This window comes from Echiichthys vipera (assembly GCF_963691815.1).
Source record: "Echiichthys vipera genome assembly, chromosome: 2".
NCBI lineage: Eukaryota > Metazoa > Chordata > Actinopteri > Perciformes > Trachinidae > Echiichthys > Echiichthys vipera.
Genome location: NC_139827.1, coordinates 852,868 through 866,763, shown reverse-complemented (window position 1 = coordinate 866,763; position 13,896 = coordinate 852,868). Strand labels below are relative to the sequence as shown.

Below are 13,896 nucleotides of genomic sequence, written 5' to 3'. Positions count from 1 at the left end.
TTCTGCACAAACACACGCACACACGCACGCGCGCGCGCACACACACACACAGTTGGAAGTTTTTTTGGGGAAGGGTCGTGTCGGAAGTTTGAGAGATGTCCGAGAAGAGCGTCCCCGGTCCCGGTCCCGAGGAGAAGAGCGTCCCCGGTCCCGGTCCCGAGGAGAAGAGCGTCCCCGGTCCCGGTCCTGAGGAGAAGAGCGTCCCCGGTCCCGGTCCCGAGGAGAAGAGCGTCCCCGGTCCCGGTCCTGAGAAGGGTCCAGGGCCGGGACACGGGACGGGGACTCCGAACGGGGGCAGTCCTGTAAAGACCAAAGAGGTGAGTCCCTCAGCTGATGCTTCTGTTGACAGGACAGGGACGGACCCGGAGACTCTGGGGCCCTGGACCCGGACAGGAGCCCCCGGTCCCCCTTTAACAACCGGGACACAGAGTCTCAAGGAACATGCCCTTTCTGATGTGTGTCTTTGTAGTTGTTTTGTGTCTCTTTGTGGTTGTTTTGTTTCTCTTTGTAGTTGTTTTGTGTCTCTTTGTGGTTGTTTTGTGTCTCTTTGTAGTTGTTTTGTGTCTCTTTGTGGTTGTTTTGTGTCTTTGCAGTTGTTTTGTGTCTCTTTGTAGTTGTTTTGTGTCTCTTTGTAGTGGTTTTGTGTCTCTTTGTAGTTGTTTTGTGTCTCTTTGTAGTGGTTTTGTGTCTCTTTGTAGTTGTTTTGTGTCTCTTTGTGTTTGTTTTGTGTCTCTTTGTAGTTGTTTTGTGTCTCTTTGTAGTTGTTTTGTGTCTCTTTGTAGTTGTTTTTTGTCTCTTTGTGGCTGTTTTGTGTCTCTTTGTGGTTGTTTTGTGTCTCTTTATAGTTGTTTTGTGTCTCTTTGTGGTCGTTTTGTGTCTCTTTGTAGTTGTATTGTGTCTCTTTGTAGTTGTTTTGTGTCTCTTTGTAGTTGTTTTGTGTCTCTTTGTGGTTGTTTTTTGTCTCTTTGTGGCTATTTTGTGTCTCTTTGTGGTTGTTTTGTGTCTCTTTGTGGTTGTTTTGTGTCTCTTTGTAGTTGTTTTGTGTCTCTTTGTGGTTGTTTTTTGTCTCTTTGTAGTTGTTTTGTGTCTCTTTGTGTTTGTTTTGTGTCTCTTTGTGGTCGTTTTGTGTCTCTTTGTAGTTGTTTTGTGTCTCTTTGTAGTTGTTTGTGTCTCTTTGTAGTTGTTTTGTGTCTCTTTGTGGTTGTTTTGTGTCTCTTTGTAGTTGTTTTGTGTCTCTTTGTAGTTGTTTTGTGTCTCTTTGTAGTTGTTTTGTGTCTCTTTGTAGTTGTTTTGTGTCTCTTTGTAGTTGTTTTGTGTCTCTTTGTAGTTGTTTTGTGTCTCTTTGTGGTTGTTTTGTGTCTCTTTGTGGTTGTTTTGTGTCTTTGTAGTTGTTTTGTGTCTCTTTGTAGTAGTTTTGTGTTTTTGTTGTTGTTTTGTGTCTCTTTGTAGTTGTTTTGTGTCTCTTTGTAGTTGTTTTGTGTCTCTTTGTAGTAGTTTTGTGTCTTTGTTGTTGTTTTGTGTCTCTTTGCATCTGTTTTGTGTCTCTTTGTTGTTGTTTTGTGTCTCTTTGTGGTTGTTTTGTGTCTCTTTATAGTTGTTTTGTGTGTCTTTGTGGTTGTTTTGTGTCTCTTTGTGGTTGTTTTGTGTCTCTTTGTGGTTGTTTAGTGTCTCTTTGTAGTTGTTTTGTCTCTTTGTAGTTGTTTTATGTCTCTTTGTAGTTTTGTGTCTCTTTGTGGTTGTTTTGTGTCTCTTTGTGGTTGTTTTGTGTCTCTTTGTAGGTGTTTTGTGTCTCTTTGTGGTTGTTTTGTGTCTCTTTGTGGTTGTTTTGTGTCTTTGTAGTTGTTTTGTGTGTCTTTGTAGTTGTTTTGTCTCTTTGTGGTTGTTTTTTGTCTCTTTGTGGCTATTTTGTGTCTCTTTGTGGTTGTTTTGTGTCTCTTTGTGGTTGTTTTGTGTCTCTTTGTAGTTGTTTTGTGTCTCTTTGTGGTTGTTTTTTGTCTCTTTGTAGTTGTTTTGTGTCTCTTTGTGTTTGTTTTGTGTCTCTTTGTGGTCGTTTTGTGTCTCTTTGTAGTTGTTTTGTGTCTCTTTGTAGTTGTTTGTGTCTCTTTGTAGTTGTTTTGTGTCTCTTTGTGGTTGTTTTGTGTCTCTTTGTAGTTGTTTTGTGTCTCTTTGTAGTTGTTTTGTGTCTCTTTGTGGTTGTTTTGTGTCTCTTTGTAGTTGTTTTGTGTCTCTTTGTAGTTGTTTTGTGTCTCTTTGTAGTTGTTTTGTGTCTCTTTGTAGTTGTTTTGTGTCTCTTTGTGGTTGTTTTGTGTCTCTTTGTGGTTGTTTTGTGTCTTTGTAGTTGTTTTGTGTCTCTTTGTAGTAGTTTTGTGTTTTTGTTGTTGTTTTGTGTCTCTTTGTAGTTGTTTTGTGTCTCTTTGTAGTTGTTTTGTGTCTCTTTGTAGTAGTTTTGTGTCTTTGTTGTTGTTTTGTGTCTCTTTGCATCTGTTTTGTGTCTCTTTGTTGTTGTTTTGTGTCTCTTTGTGGTTGTTTTGTGTCTCTTTATAGTTGTTTTGTGTGTCTTTGTGGTTGTTTTGTGTCTCTTTGTGGTTGTTTTGTGTCTCTTTGTGGTTGTTTAGTGTCTCTTTGTAGTTGTTTTGTCTCTTTGTAGTTGTTTTATGTCTCTTTGTAGTTTTGTGTCTCTTTGTGGTTGTTTTGTGTCTCTTTGTGGTTGTTTTGTGTCTCTTTGTAGGTGTTTTGTGTCTCTTTGTGGTTGTTTTGTGTCTCTTTGTGGTTGTTTTGTGTCTTTGTAGTTGTTTTGTGTGTCTTTGTAGTTGTTTTGTCTCTTTGTAGTTGTTTTGTGTCTCTTTGTGGTTGTTTTGTGTCTCTGAAGTCTTTGGCCCAGAGCCTCTGGACCCCTGACTCTCTGGGCCTCTGAGGCGTTCAGTAACCCGTCCATGAGGAAGTCAGTAAAGTGATGGACTCTCACCTCATAAAGCCGTCACAGGGACTCATGTTGCAGTGGAAACTTGTAAACATCTGATTTTATGTTTCATGTTTCACAGAAACACGAGTGGATCATTAACACCTGACCGTCCCTTCATGTCCCAGAATGCCTTTGTTTTCTACAGACTTACCTACTGGCCCCTGCACCAGCTCCTCTCATAGTAAAGTCCATTACAGTGGAAGGAGCCCATTGCTGCTTTGTTGTGTGTGTAGGGACTCTTCTCATGTGTATGTGTGTGTGTGTGTGTGTGTGTGTGTGTGTGTGTGTGTGTGTGTGTGTGTGTAGGGACTCTTCTCATGCTGCTGCAGAGGTTTGCTGTTATTTTCAGCAGCATTAGTGGTTAAAAAAGACCTTTGAATGCCTTCACCGTGCTGCCCCGAGCTAACCACTGTTAGCCACGTCCGGCTGTTAGCATCTCTCACTAGCTCACGAACGCACCAAAGTCCGAAGAACAATTCCCGAACTCATGAAATGGGACCCGTGCTGTTCTGGTCTGATAGGTTCTGTGTGTGTGTGTGTGTGTGTGTGTGTGTGTGTGTGTGTGTGTGTGTGTGTGTGTGTGTGTGTGTGTCAGGACTTCGACCTGGCTGCCATCTATGTGTCGGACGCTCAGTACAACAGGAACATCTACTTCGACACGTCTCCTCAGGCTGTGAGGTGAGAGGTGTGTGTGTGTGTGTGTGTGTGTGTGTGTGTGTGTGTGTGTGTGTGTGTATGTGTGTGTGTGTCTGTGTGTGTGTGTCTGTGTGTGTGTGTGTGTCTGTGTGTGTGTGTGTGTGTGTGTGCGTGTGGGTGTGCGCGCGTGTGTGTGTGTCTGTGTGTCTGTGTGTGTGTGTGTGTGTAAAGACCTCTCCTTGTTCTCAGGCTCTACCTGCGCTACAACCACTGGATCCCTAAGGTGCTCCTGTACTTCTTCATCCTGGTCGATCTGTCGCTGGCCGTCTTCGAGGAGCCGGCGGTTCTTCCTCTGCCGACATGGGTGAGAGTCAGTGCGCCTGTATCGGCCTATATCTGTGTTTTTATCTGTATCGTCTATATCTGTGTTTTCATCTGTATCGGTCTATATCTGTGTTTTCATCTGTATCGGTCTATATCTGTGTTTTTATCTGTATCGGTCTATATCTGTGTTTTTATCTGTATCGGTCTATATCTGTGTTTTTATCTGTATCGGTCTATATCTGTGTTTTTATCTGTATCGGCCTATTTCTGTGTTTTCATCTGTATCGGTCTATATCTGTGTTTATCTGTATCGGTCTATATCTGTGTTTTCATCTGTATCGGTCTATATCTGTGTTTTCATCTGTATCGGTCTATATCTGTGTTTTTATCTGTATCGGTCTATATCTGTGTTTTTATCTGTATCGGCCTATATCTGTGTTTTTATCTGTATCGGTCTATATCTGTGTTTTTATCTGTATCGGTCTATATCTGTGTTTTTATCTGTATCGGTCTATATCTGTGTGTTTATCTGTATCGGTCTATATCTGTGTTTTTATCTGTATCGGTCTATATCTGTGTTTTTATCTGTATCGGTCTATATCTGTGTTTTTATCTGTATCGGTCTATATCTGTGTTTTTATCTGTATCGGTCTATATCTGTGTTTTTATCTGTATCGGTCTATATCTGTGTTTTTATCTGTATCGGTCTATATCTGTGTTTATATCTGTATCGGTCTATATCTGTGTTTTTATCTGTATCGGTCTATATCTGTGTTTTTATCTGTATCGGTCTATATCTGTGTTTTTATCTGTATCGGTCTATATCTGTGTGTTTATCTGTATCGGCCTATATCTGTGTTTTTATCTGTATCGGTCTATATCTGTGTTTTTATCTGTATCAGTCTATATCTGTGTGTTTATCTGTATCGGCCTATATCTGTGTGTTTATCTGTATCGGTCTATATCTGTGTTTTTATCTGTATCGGTCTATATCTGTGTTTTTATCTGTATCGGTCTATATCTGTGTTTTTATCTGTATCGGTCTATATCTGTGTTTTTATCTGTATCGGTCTATATCTGTGTTTTCATCTGTATCGGTCTATATCTGTGTGTTTATCTGTATCGGTCTATATCTGTGTTTTTATCTGTATCGGTCTATATCTGTGTGTTTATCTGTATCGGTCTATATCTGTGTGTTTACCTGTATCGGTCTATATCTGTGTTTTTATCTGTATCAGTCTATATCTGTGTTTTTATCTGTATCGGTCTATATCTGTGTTTTTATCTGTATCGGTCTATATCTGTGTTTTTATCTGTATCGGTCTATATCTGTGTTTTTATCTGTATCGGTCTATATCTGTGTTTTTATCTGTATCGGTCTATATCTGTGTTTTTATCTGTATCGGTCTATATCTGTGTGTTTATCTGTATCGGTCTATATCTGTGTTTTTATCTGTATCAGTCTATATCTGTGTTTTTATCTGTATCGGTCTATATCTGTGTTTTCATCTGTATCGGTCTATATCTGTGTTTTTATCTGTATCGGTCTATATCTGTGTGTTTATCTGTATCGGTCTATATCTGTGTGTTTATCTGTATCGGTCTATATCTGTGTGTTTATCTGTATCGGTCTATATCTGTGTGTTTATCTGTATCGGTCTATATCTGTGTGTTTATCTGTATCGGTCTATATCTGTGTTTTTATCTGTATCGGTCTATATCTGTGTTTTTATCTGTATCGGTCTATATCTGTGTGTTTATCTGTATCGGTCTATATCTGTGTGTTTATCTGTATCGGTCTATATCTGTGTGTTTATCTGTATCGGTCTATATCTGTGTGTTTATCTGTATCGGTCTATATCTGTGTTTCAGGTCACCATGCTGGTGGAGCTGCTCTGTCTGCTCGTCTTCGCCGTCAGACTCGTCCACTACGCCAAAGTGATCCCACGGGACAAGTTCTGGAAAGACCCCAAAAACATCTGCATCATCGTCATCCTCGGGGTAGGAGGGGCTTAACTGCATCATCACTGTGGTGGGAGGGGCTTAACTGCATCATCAGTGTGGTGGGAGGGGCTTATCTGCATCATCAGTGTGGTGGGAGGGGCTTATCTGCATCACCTGTGTGGTGGGAGGGGCTTATCTGCATCATCTGTGTGGTGGGAGGGGCTTATCTGCATCATCCGTGTGGTGGGAGGGGCTTATCTGCATCATCAGTGTGATGGGAGGTGCTTAACTGCATCATCTGTGTAGTGGGAGGGGCTTATCTGCATCCTCAGTGCGGTGGGAGGGGCTTATCTGCATCATCTGTGTGGTGGGAGGGGCTTATCTGCATCATCAGTGTGATGGGAGGGGCTTAACTGCAGCATATATGTGGTGGGAGGGGCTTATCTGCATCATCAGTGCGGTGGGAGGGGCTTATCTGCATCATCAGTGTGGTGGGAGGGGCTTGTCTGCATCATCAGTGTGGTGGGAGGGGCTTGTCTGCATCATCAGTGTGGTGGGAGGGGCTTATCTGCATCATCAGTGTGGTGGGAGGGGCTTATCTGCATCATCCATGTGGTGGGAGGGGCTTATCTACATCATCAGTGTGGTGGGAGGGGCTTGTCTGCATCATCGGTGTGGTGGGAGGGGCTTATCTGCATCACCAGTGTGGTGGGAGGGGCTTATCTGCATCATCAGTGTGGTGGGAGGGGCTTATCTGCATCATCAGTGTGGTGGGAGGGGCTTACCTGCATCATCTGTGTGGTGGGAGGGGCTTATCTGCATCACCAGTGTGGTGGGAGGGGCTTATCTACATCATCATCTTGCATGTTCCATTAGCCTATCTCCCGTGCGGTGGTGCTAAAGTGGCTAATTCAGTTAACGTCAGCCAGACAGACTCACGTCCCTCCCCCCAGCGTCACATACATGCCCTTATTTGGTCAGAGGAAAAGAGGTGGAGTCAAAGTCTGACAGATGGAGACTCCTGTAGACGAGGACGGACCGGACACAGTCTGTGGTCCTGACCAATAAAAACCAGCAGGAAACAGTTCAGTCTGGGGCTTTTATTGTGAAAGGTAAGAAGGAAGAAGCTGCAGTTGAAGGAAGTAAAGTGTGTCGTCCTGAACGCTGTTGTTTTATGACCCTGGTCCCTGTTTAACACGCAGAGACCTGCAGAGACCTGCACAGACCCTCAGAGACCTGCACAGACCCTCAGAGACCCTCAGAGACCTGCAGAGACCCTCAGAGACCTGCACAGACCTGCAGAGACCTGCAGAGACCCTCAGAGACCCTCAGAGACCCTCAGAGACCTGCAGAGACCCTCAGAGACCTGCACAGACCTGCAGAGACCAGCAGAGACCTGCAGAGACCAGCAGAGACCCTCAGAGACCTGCAGAGACCTGCAGAGACCCTCAGAGACCTGCAGAGACCTGCAGAGACCCTCAGAGACCTGCAGAGACCCTCAGAGACCTGCAGAGACCTGCAGAGACCAGCAGAGACCAGCAGAGACCTGCAGAGACCCTCAGAGACCTGCAGAGACCTGCAGAGACCTGCAGAGGGGACGTGTGTGGACTCGGGGTCGAGGGTTTGGGCTGGTGACCGTCGGAGCCAGAAGACTTCCTGGCTGTGCGCGCTCACTTCCTGTGTGTGGACGAAAGTGCTGAGGTGGCGTTTGCTGCTGTTGTGAAACCACCTTCAGCCGCAGAAACCGCCTCGTCGGCAGAACGCTTCCTGTGACTCTGCTCTTTATCGCTGAGGGCGGCACTTTCTCCCGGTCCGTGTGGTCACGCGTGTGTTTCCTGTGGAGCTGACGGAGCGCGGCGTCCCCGGCGACCTGCACGTGTTCTCAGAGGAGCCTCTTCCCCACTCTGAGACGAACACGACGCACGCCAGAGAACCAAAAACACACATGGGTTCTGTTTTTCTACTTCCTGTTTCATGGATAACATGAAAACATGTCGAGTCGGCGGTTCAAGCGCCGGAGGAAGAACCGCTGTGACGGCGGCCATTTTGGAGCGATACTGTGGGAAGTGAACTGATCCTCCGTCAGTCACAACTCTTTATTTTGGTGATTCACCAGACGGGACGGCAGGAAGTGATAGAAATCCCTTCAAAATAAAAGTCCCCAGCAGCAAAAACAGCAGTCACCCGTACGTAAGCGTCTGCACCCCCGAAGTCAAGCTGCTTAGAAAACGAGTCAAACACAAAACACAACAGGATCAACCCACTGTGTTTGTCTTTGAGTCTTTGAGTCTTTGATTCTTTGAGTCTATGTGTCTTTGAGTAGTTGTGTTTCTGTGTCTTTCAGTCTTTGAGTCTCTGAGTCTTTGAATCGTTGTGTCTTTGCCTCTTTGAGTCTTTGAGTCATTGCCTCTTTGAGTCTCTGAGTCTTTGTATCCTGCAGCTCACTCTGGTGGATATGATCATCTACGGAGCGCTGGAGGCCGCAGACCTGTACGCTGTTCGCTGGTCCAGAGTCCTGAGGCCGCTGCTGCTGGTCAACGTCACAGAGGGACGGCAGGTGTGTGTGTGTGTGTGTGTGTGTGTGTGTGTGTGTGTGTGTGTGTGTGTGTGTGTGTGTGTGTGTGTGTGTGTGTGTGTGTGTGTGTGTGTGTGTGTGTGTGTGTGTGTGTGTGTGTGTGTGTGTGTGTGTGTGTGTGTGTGTGTGTGCGTGTGTGTGTGTGCGTGTGCGTGTGTGCGTATGTGTGTGTGTGTAACTCTGTGTGTGTGTGTTCAGCTCCGCAGAGCGTTCAGAAGCATCCGGAACGCTCTCCCTCAGATCTTCTACGTCTTCCTGCTCTTCATGTTCAGCCTCCTCATCTTCTCCCTCATGGCGCTCAAACTGCTCGGCAAACGGTGAGGCACACACACACACACACACACACACACACACACACACACACACACACACACACACACGCACACACACACACACACACACACACACACACACAGGACTGTGCTGCCAGAGCGCACAAACCAAACTCCTGTTTCTTCTTCTGTCATCACGAGTGAATCAGAGTCGCACTGATACGCAGAACGTATCAAATATCCCTCCTGAAACCGGGCTTTTATTGTGAAGGGCTGCAGATCCATAGAATTAGATTTCTGTACTTTTCTATGATTCTGATGAATCAGCAGAACCTTAGGGAGTTGGAATAGTTGGAAGCACGGAGTTGGAGACGAACCGCAGCTTCACCTTAAAGACCAGTGACGGTCGATGCAGCAGCTGAGGAGGACTGGTGTTCCACAGGGGTCCGTCCTCGCACCGATGATGTTCAACATTTACATCCATGACGTACCGGAGACAACATCCCGTAAACACGGCTACGCTGACGACCTGAGACGATGATGAGACGACCGACACAGGAGCAGAGGCAGGCCGGCCTGAACCAGGACACGGACGCCCTGGCAGCCGCCCTGCGTGAGCGGCGTTTACAGTTTCAGCAGCTGACGCCCTGAACCTCAGTGACGCCAGACTGCAACTGGACATATACGTTAACAACAAGCGCCTTGAGCTCCAGCGAGCCCCGCGGTGCCTCGGCGTGCGCCTGGACAGATCTCTATCATTCAAACACCCTGAAGAAGTGACGGCCAGAGTGTCGTCGAGGGTCGCACTGATTCCACGTCTCGCTGGTTCCTGCTGGGCTGCACCCGCCGACCCGTCGACCAGCTCTGGTCTCCTCCACAGCTGAACCCTGAGCCCCGGCCCGGTGCAGGAGCCGGCACGCCAGGAGAGTCCACACTGCCATGAACACGCCCTCGGACCAGAACCGGCTGCCTCAGCCCTGCCCCTGTGTCCCGTCTGCCAACACGAGCCTCCGACGCCTCCGACCAGAGGCTGCGACCCTGAAGCCCAAAGACACAACTGGCCCATCCTGCACCACAGCAGCACGGCCTCCTCACAGACTCAAGTCCGGCCCCCCGTACAACAAGAGCTGCTCAGGTCCACCCCTGAGGACCTGGGTACAGAGGCGTGGCGTTAGCACCGAAGTAGCAGCGTTAGCACCAATGTAGCAGCGTTAGCACCAATGTAGCAGCGTTAGCACCGAAGTAGCAGCGTTAGCACCAATGTAGCAGCGTTAGCACCAATGTAGCAGCGTTAGCACCGTAGTAGAGGCGTTAGCACCAATGTAGAGGCGTTAGCACCAAAGTAGTGGCGTTAGCACCAAAGTAGAGGCGTTAGCACCAAAGTAGTGGCGTTAGCACCAATGTAGAGGCGTTAGCACCAAAGTGGTGGCGTCAGCACCAAAGTAGTGGCGTTAGCACCAAAGTAGAGGCGTTAGCACCAAAGTAGAGGCGTTAGCACCAAAGTAGTGGCGTTAGCACCAAAGTAGAGGCGTTAGCACCAAAGTGGTGGCGTTAGCACCAAAGTAGAGGCGTTAGCACCAAAGTAGTGGCGTTAGCACCAAAGTAGTGGCGTTAGCACCAAAGTAGAGGCGTTAGCACCAAAGTAGTGGCGTTAGCACCAAAGTGGTGGCGTTAGCACCAAAGTAGAGGCGTTAGCACCAAAGTAGTGGCGTTAGCACCAAAGTAGTGGCGTTAGCACCAAAGTAGTGGCGTTAGCACCAATGTAGAGGCGTTAGCACCAAAGTAGTGGCGTTAGCACCAAAGTAGTGGCGTTAGCACCAAAGTAGAGGCGTTAGCACCAATGTAGCAGCGTTAGCACCAATGTAGCAGCGTTAGCACCAATGTAGCAGCGTTAGCACCGAAGTAGCAGCGTTAGCACCAATGTAAATGATCCTAACGCTCCTCTCCTCCCTCCCTCTCTCTCTCTCTCCTCTCCCCCCTCCCTCTCTCCCCCCCCCCCCCCCCCGACCCCCCCCGCAGAGGTCTGAAGACGGTCCACGGAGCTCCGTACTTCACTAACTACCTGCACATCGTGTTGGACCTGTACGTGCTGGTGACCACGGCCAACAGCCCCGACGTCATGTAAGAGCGCGCCGCACGTGTCACTTCCTGTCAGAGAGCAGACAGGAAGTGACATCACTCTGTTCTCCCCGTGTGCAGGATGCCCGCCTACAACGCCAGCGTCTTCTTCGCCATCTTCTTCATCCTGTACATCCTCATCAACACGTACATCTTCATGTCCGTGTTCCTCGCCGTCGTCTACAACAACTACAAGAAGCACCTGAAGGTGGGCTGGAGGGGACCGTTAAGTGCAGACCACTGAAGGAGACGGTTAAGTTTAGACCACTGAAGGAGACCGTTAAGTTTAGCCCACTGAAGGAGACGGTTAAGTTTAGTCTCTAAAGGAGACGGTTAAGTTTAGTCTCTAAAGGAGACGGTTAAGTTTAGACGACTAAAGGAGACGGTTAAGTTTAGTCTCTAAAGGAGACGGTTAAGTTTAGTCTCTAAAGGAGACGGTTAAGTTTAGTCTCTAAAGGAGACGGTTAAGTTTAGACACTAAAGGAGACGGTTAAGTTTAGTCACTAAAGGAGACGGTTAAGTTTAGTCTCTAAAGGAGACGGTTAAGTTTAGTCTCTAAAGGTGACGGTTAAGTTTAGACTCTAAAGGAGAAGGTTAAGTTTAGACGACTAAAGGAGACGGTTAAGTTTAGCCCACTGAAGGTGACGGTTAAGTTTAGACTCTAAAGGACACGGTTAAGTTTAGTCTCTAAAGGAGACGGTTAAGTTTAGACACTAAAGGAGACGGTTAAGTTTAGTCTCTAAAGGAGACGGTTAAGTTTAGTCTCTAAAGGAGACGGTTAAGTTTAGTCTCTAAAGGAGACGGTTAAGTTTAGTCTCTAAAGGAGACCGTTAAGTTTAGTCTCTAAAGGAGACAGTTAAGTTTAGTCACTAAAGGAGACGGTTAAGTTTAGACACTAAAGGAGACGGTTAAGTTTAGTCTCTAAAGGAGACGGTTAAGTTTAGTCTCTAAAGGAGACGGTTAAGTTTAGTCTCTAAAGGAGACGGTTAAGTTTAGACACTAAAGGAGACGGTTAAGTTTAGTCACTAAAGGAGACTGTTAAGTTTAGTCTCTAAAGGAGACGGTTAAGTTTAGTCTCTAAAGGTGACGGTTAAGTTTATACTCTAAAGGAGACGGTTAAGTTTAGACGACTAAAGGAGACGGTTAAGTTTAGCCCACTGAAGGTGACGGTTAAGTTTAGACTCTAAAGGAGACGGTTAAGTTTAGTCTCTAAAGTAGACGGTTAAGTTTAGTCACTAAAGGAGACGGTTAAGTTTAGACACTAAAGGAGACGGTTAAGTTTAGACACTAAAGGAGACGGTTAAGTTTAGTCACTAAGGGAGACGGTTAAGTTTAGACACTAAAGGAGACGGTTAAGTTTAGACACTAAGGGAGACTGTTAAGTTTAGACACTAAAGGAGACGGTTAAGTTTAGACACTAAAGGAGACGGTTAAGTTTAGACACTAAGGGAGACTGTTAAGTTTAGTCACTAAAGGAGACGGTTAAGTTTAGACACTAAAGGAGACGGTTAAGTTTAGTCACTAAAGGAGACGGTTAAGTTTAGTCACTAAAGGAGACGGTTAAGTTTAGTCACTAAAGGAGACGGTTAAGTTTAGTCTCTAAAGGAGACGGTTAAGTTTAGTCACTAAAGGAGACGGTTAAGTTTAGTCTCTAAAGGAGACGGTTAAGTTTAGTCACTAAAGGAGACGGTTAAGTTTAGTCACTAAAGGAGACGGTTAAGTTTAGTCACTAAAGGAGACGGTTAAGTTTAGTCTCTAAAGGAGACGGTTAAGTTTAGTCACTAAAGGAGACGGTTAAGTTTAGACGACTAAAGGAGACGGTTAAGTTTAGTCTCTAAAGGAGACGGTTAAGTTTAGTCACTAAAGGAGACGGTTAAGTTTAGTCTCTAAAGGAGACGGTTAAGTTTAGTCTCTAAAGGAGACCGTTAAGTTTAGTCACTAAAGGAGACGGTTAAGTTTAGTCACTAAAGGAGACGGTTAAGTTTAGTCACTAAAGGAGACGGTTAAGTTTAGACACTAAAGGAGATGGTTAAGTTTAGTCACTAAAGGAGACGGTTAAGTTTAGTCACTAAAGGTGACGGTTAAGTTTAGTCACTAAAGGAGACCGTTAAGTTTAGTCACTAAAGGAGACGGTTAAGTTTAGTCACTAAAGGAGACGGTTAAGTTTAGTCACTAAAGGAGACGGTTAAGTTTAGTCACTAAAGGAGACGGTTAAGTTTAGTCACTAAAGGAGACGGTTAAGTTTAGTCTCTAAAGGAGACGGTTAAGTTTAGTCACTAAAGGAGACGGTTAAGTTTAGTCACTAAAGGAGACGGTTAAGTTTAGACACTAAAGGAGACGGTTAAGTTTAGACACTAAAGGAGACGGTTAAGTTTAGTCTCTAAAGGAGACGGTTAAGTTTAGTCTCTAAAGGAGACGGTTAAGTTTAGTCTCTAAAGGAGACGGTTAAGTTTAGTCACTAAAGGAGACGGTTAAGTTTAGTCACTAAAGGAGACGGTTAAGTTTAGTCTCTAAAGGAGACGGTTAAGTTTAGTCTCTAAAGGAGACGGTTAAGTTTAGTCTCTAAAGGAGACGGTTAAGTTTAGACACTAAAGGAGACGGTTAAGTTTAGTCTCTAAAGGAGACGGTTAAGTTTAGTCACTAAAGGAGACGGTTAAGTTTAGTCACTAAAGGAGACGGTTAAGTTTAGACACTAAAGGAGACGGTTAAGTTTAGACCACTGAAGGAGACGGTTAAGTTTGGACCACTAAAGGAGACGGTTAAGTTTAGTCACTAAAGGAGACGGTTAAGTTTAGTCACTAAAGGAGACGGTTAAGTTTAGACCACTAAAGGAGACGGTTAAGTTTAGTCACTAAAGGAGACGGTTAAGTTTAGTCACTAAAGGAGACGGTTAAGTTTAGTCACTAAAGGAGACGGTTAAGTTTAGTATCTAAAGGAGACCGTTAAGTTTAGTCACTAAAGGAGACCGTTAAGTTTAGTCACTAAAGGAGACGGTTAAGTTTAGTCACTAAAGGAGACGGTTAAGTTTAGACACTAAAGGAGACGGTTAAGTTTAGTCTCTAAAG

At 45.4% G+C, this 13,896-nt stretch overlaps 1 protein-coding gene across 1 annotated transcript in view; it reads left to right on the top strand.

Annotated features, from left to right (window-relative positions):
* Positions 1-13,896, top strand: part of tpcn3 (two pore segment channel 3) — a 26,788-nt gene continuing 12,892 nt past the window's right edge. Inside the window, 8 exon segments of the mRNA XM_083932718.1 lie at positions 1-317; positions 3,558-3,640; positions 3,848-3,962; positions 5,795-5,923; positions 8,307-8,423; positions 8,640-8,758; positions 10,733-10,834; positions 10,913-11,039. Coding sequence (XP_083788844.1) covers positions 96-317; positions 3,558-3,640; positions 3,848-3,962; positions 5,795-5,923; positions 8,307-8,423; positions 8,640-8,758; positions 10,733-10,834; positions 10,913-11,039 — 1,014 coding nt within the window. The 5' untranslated portion in view covers positions 1-95.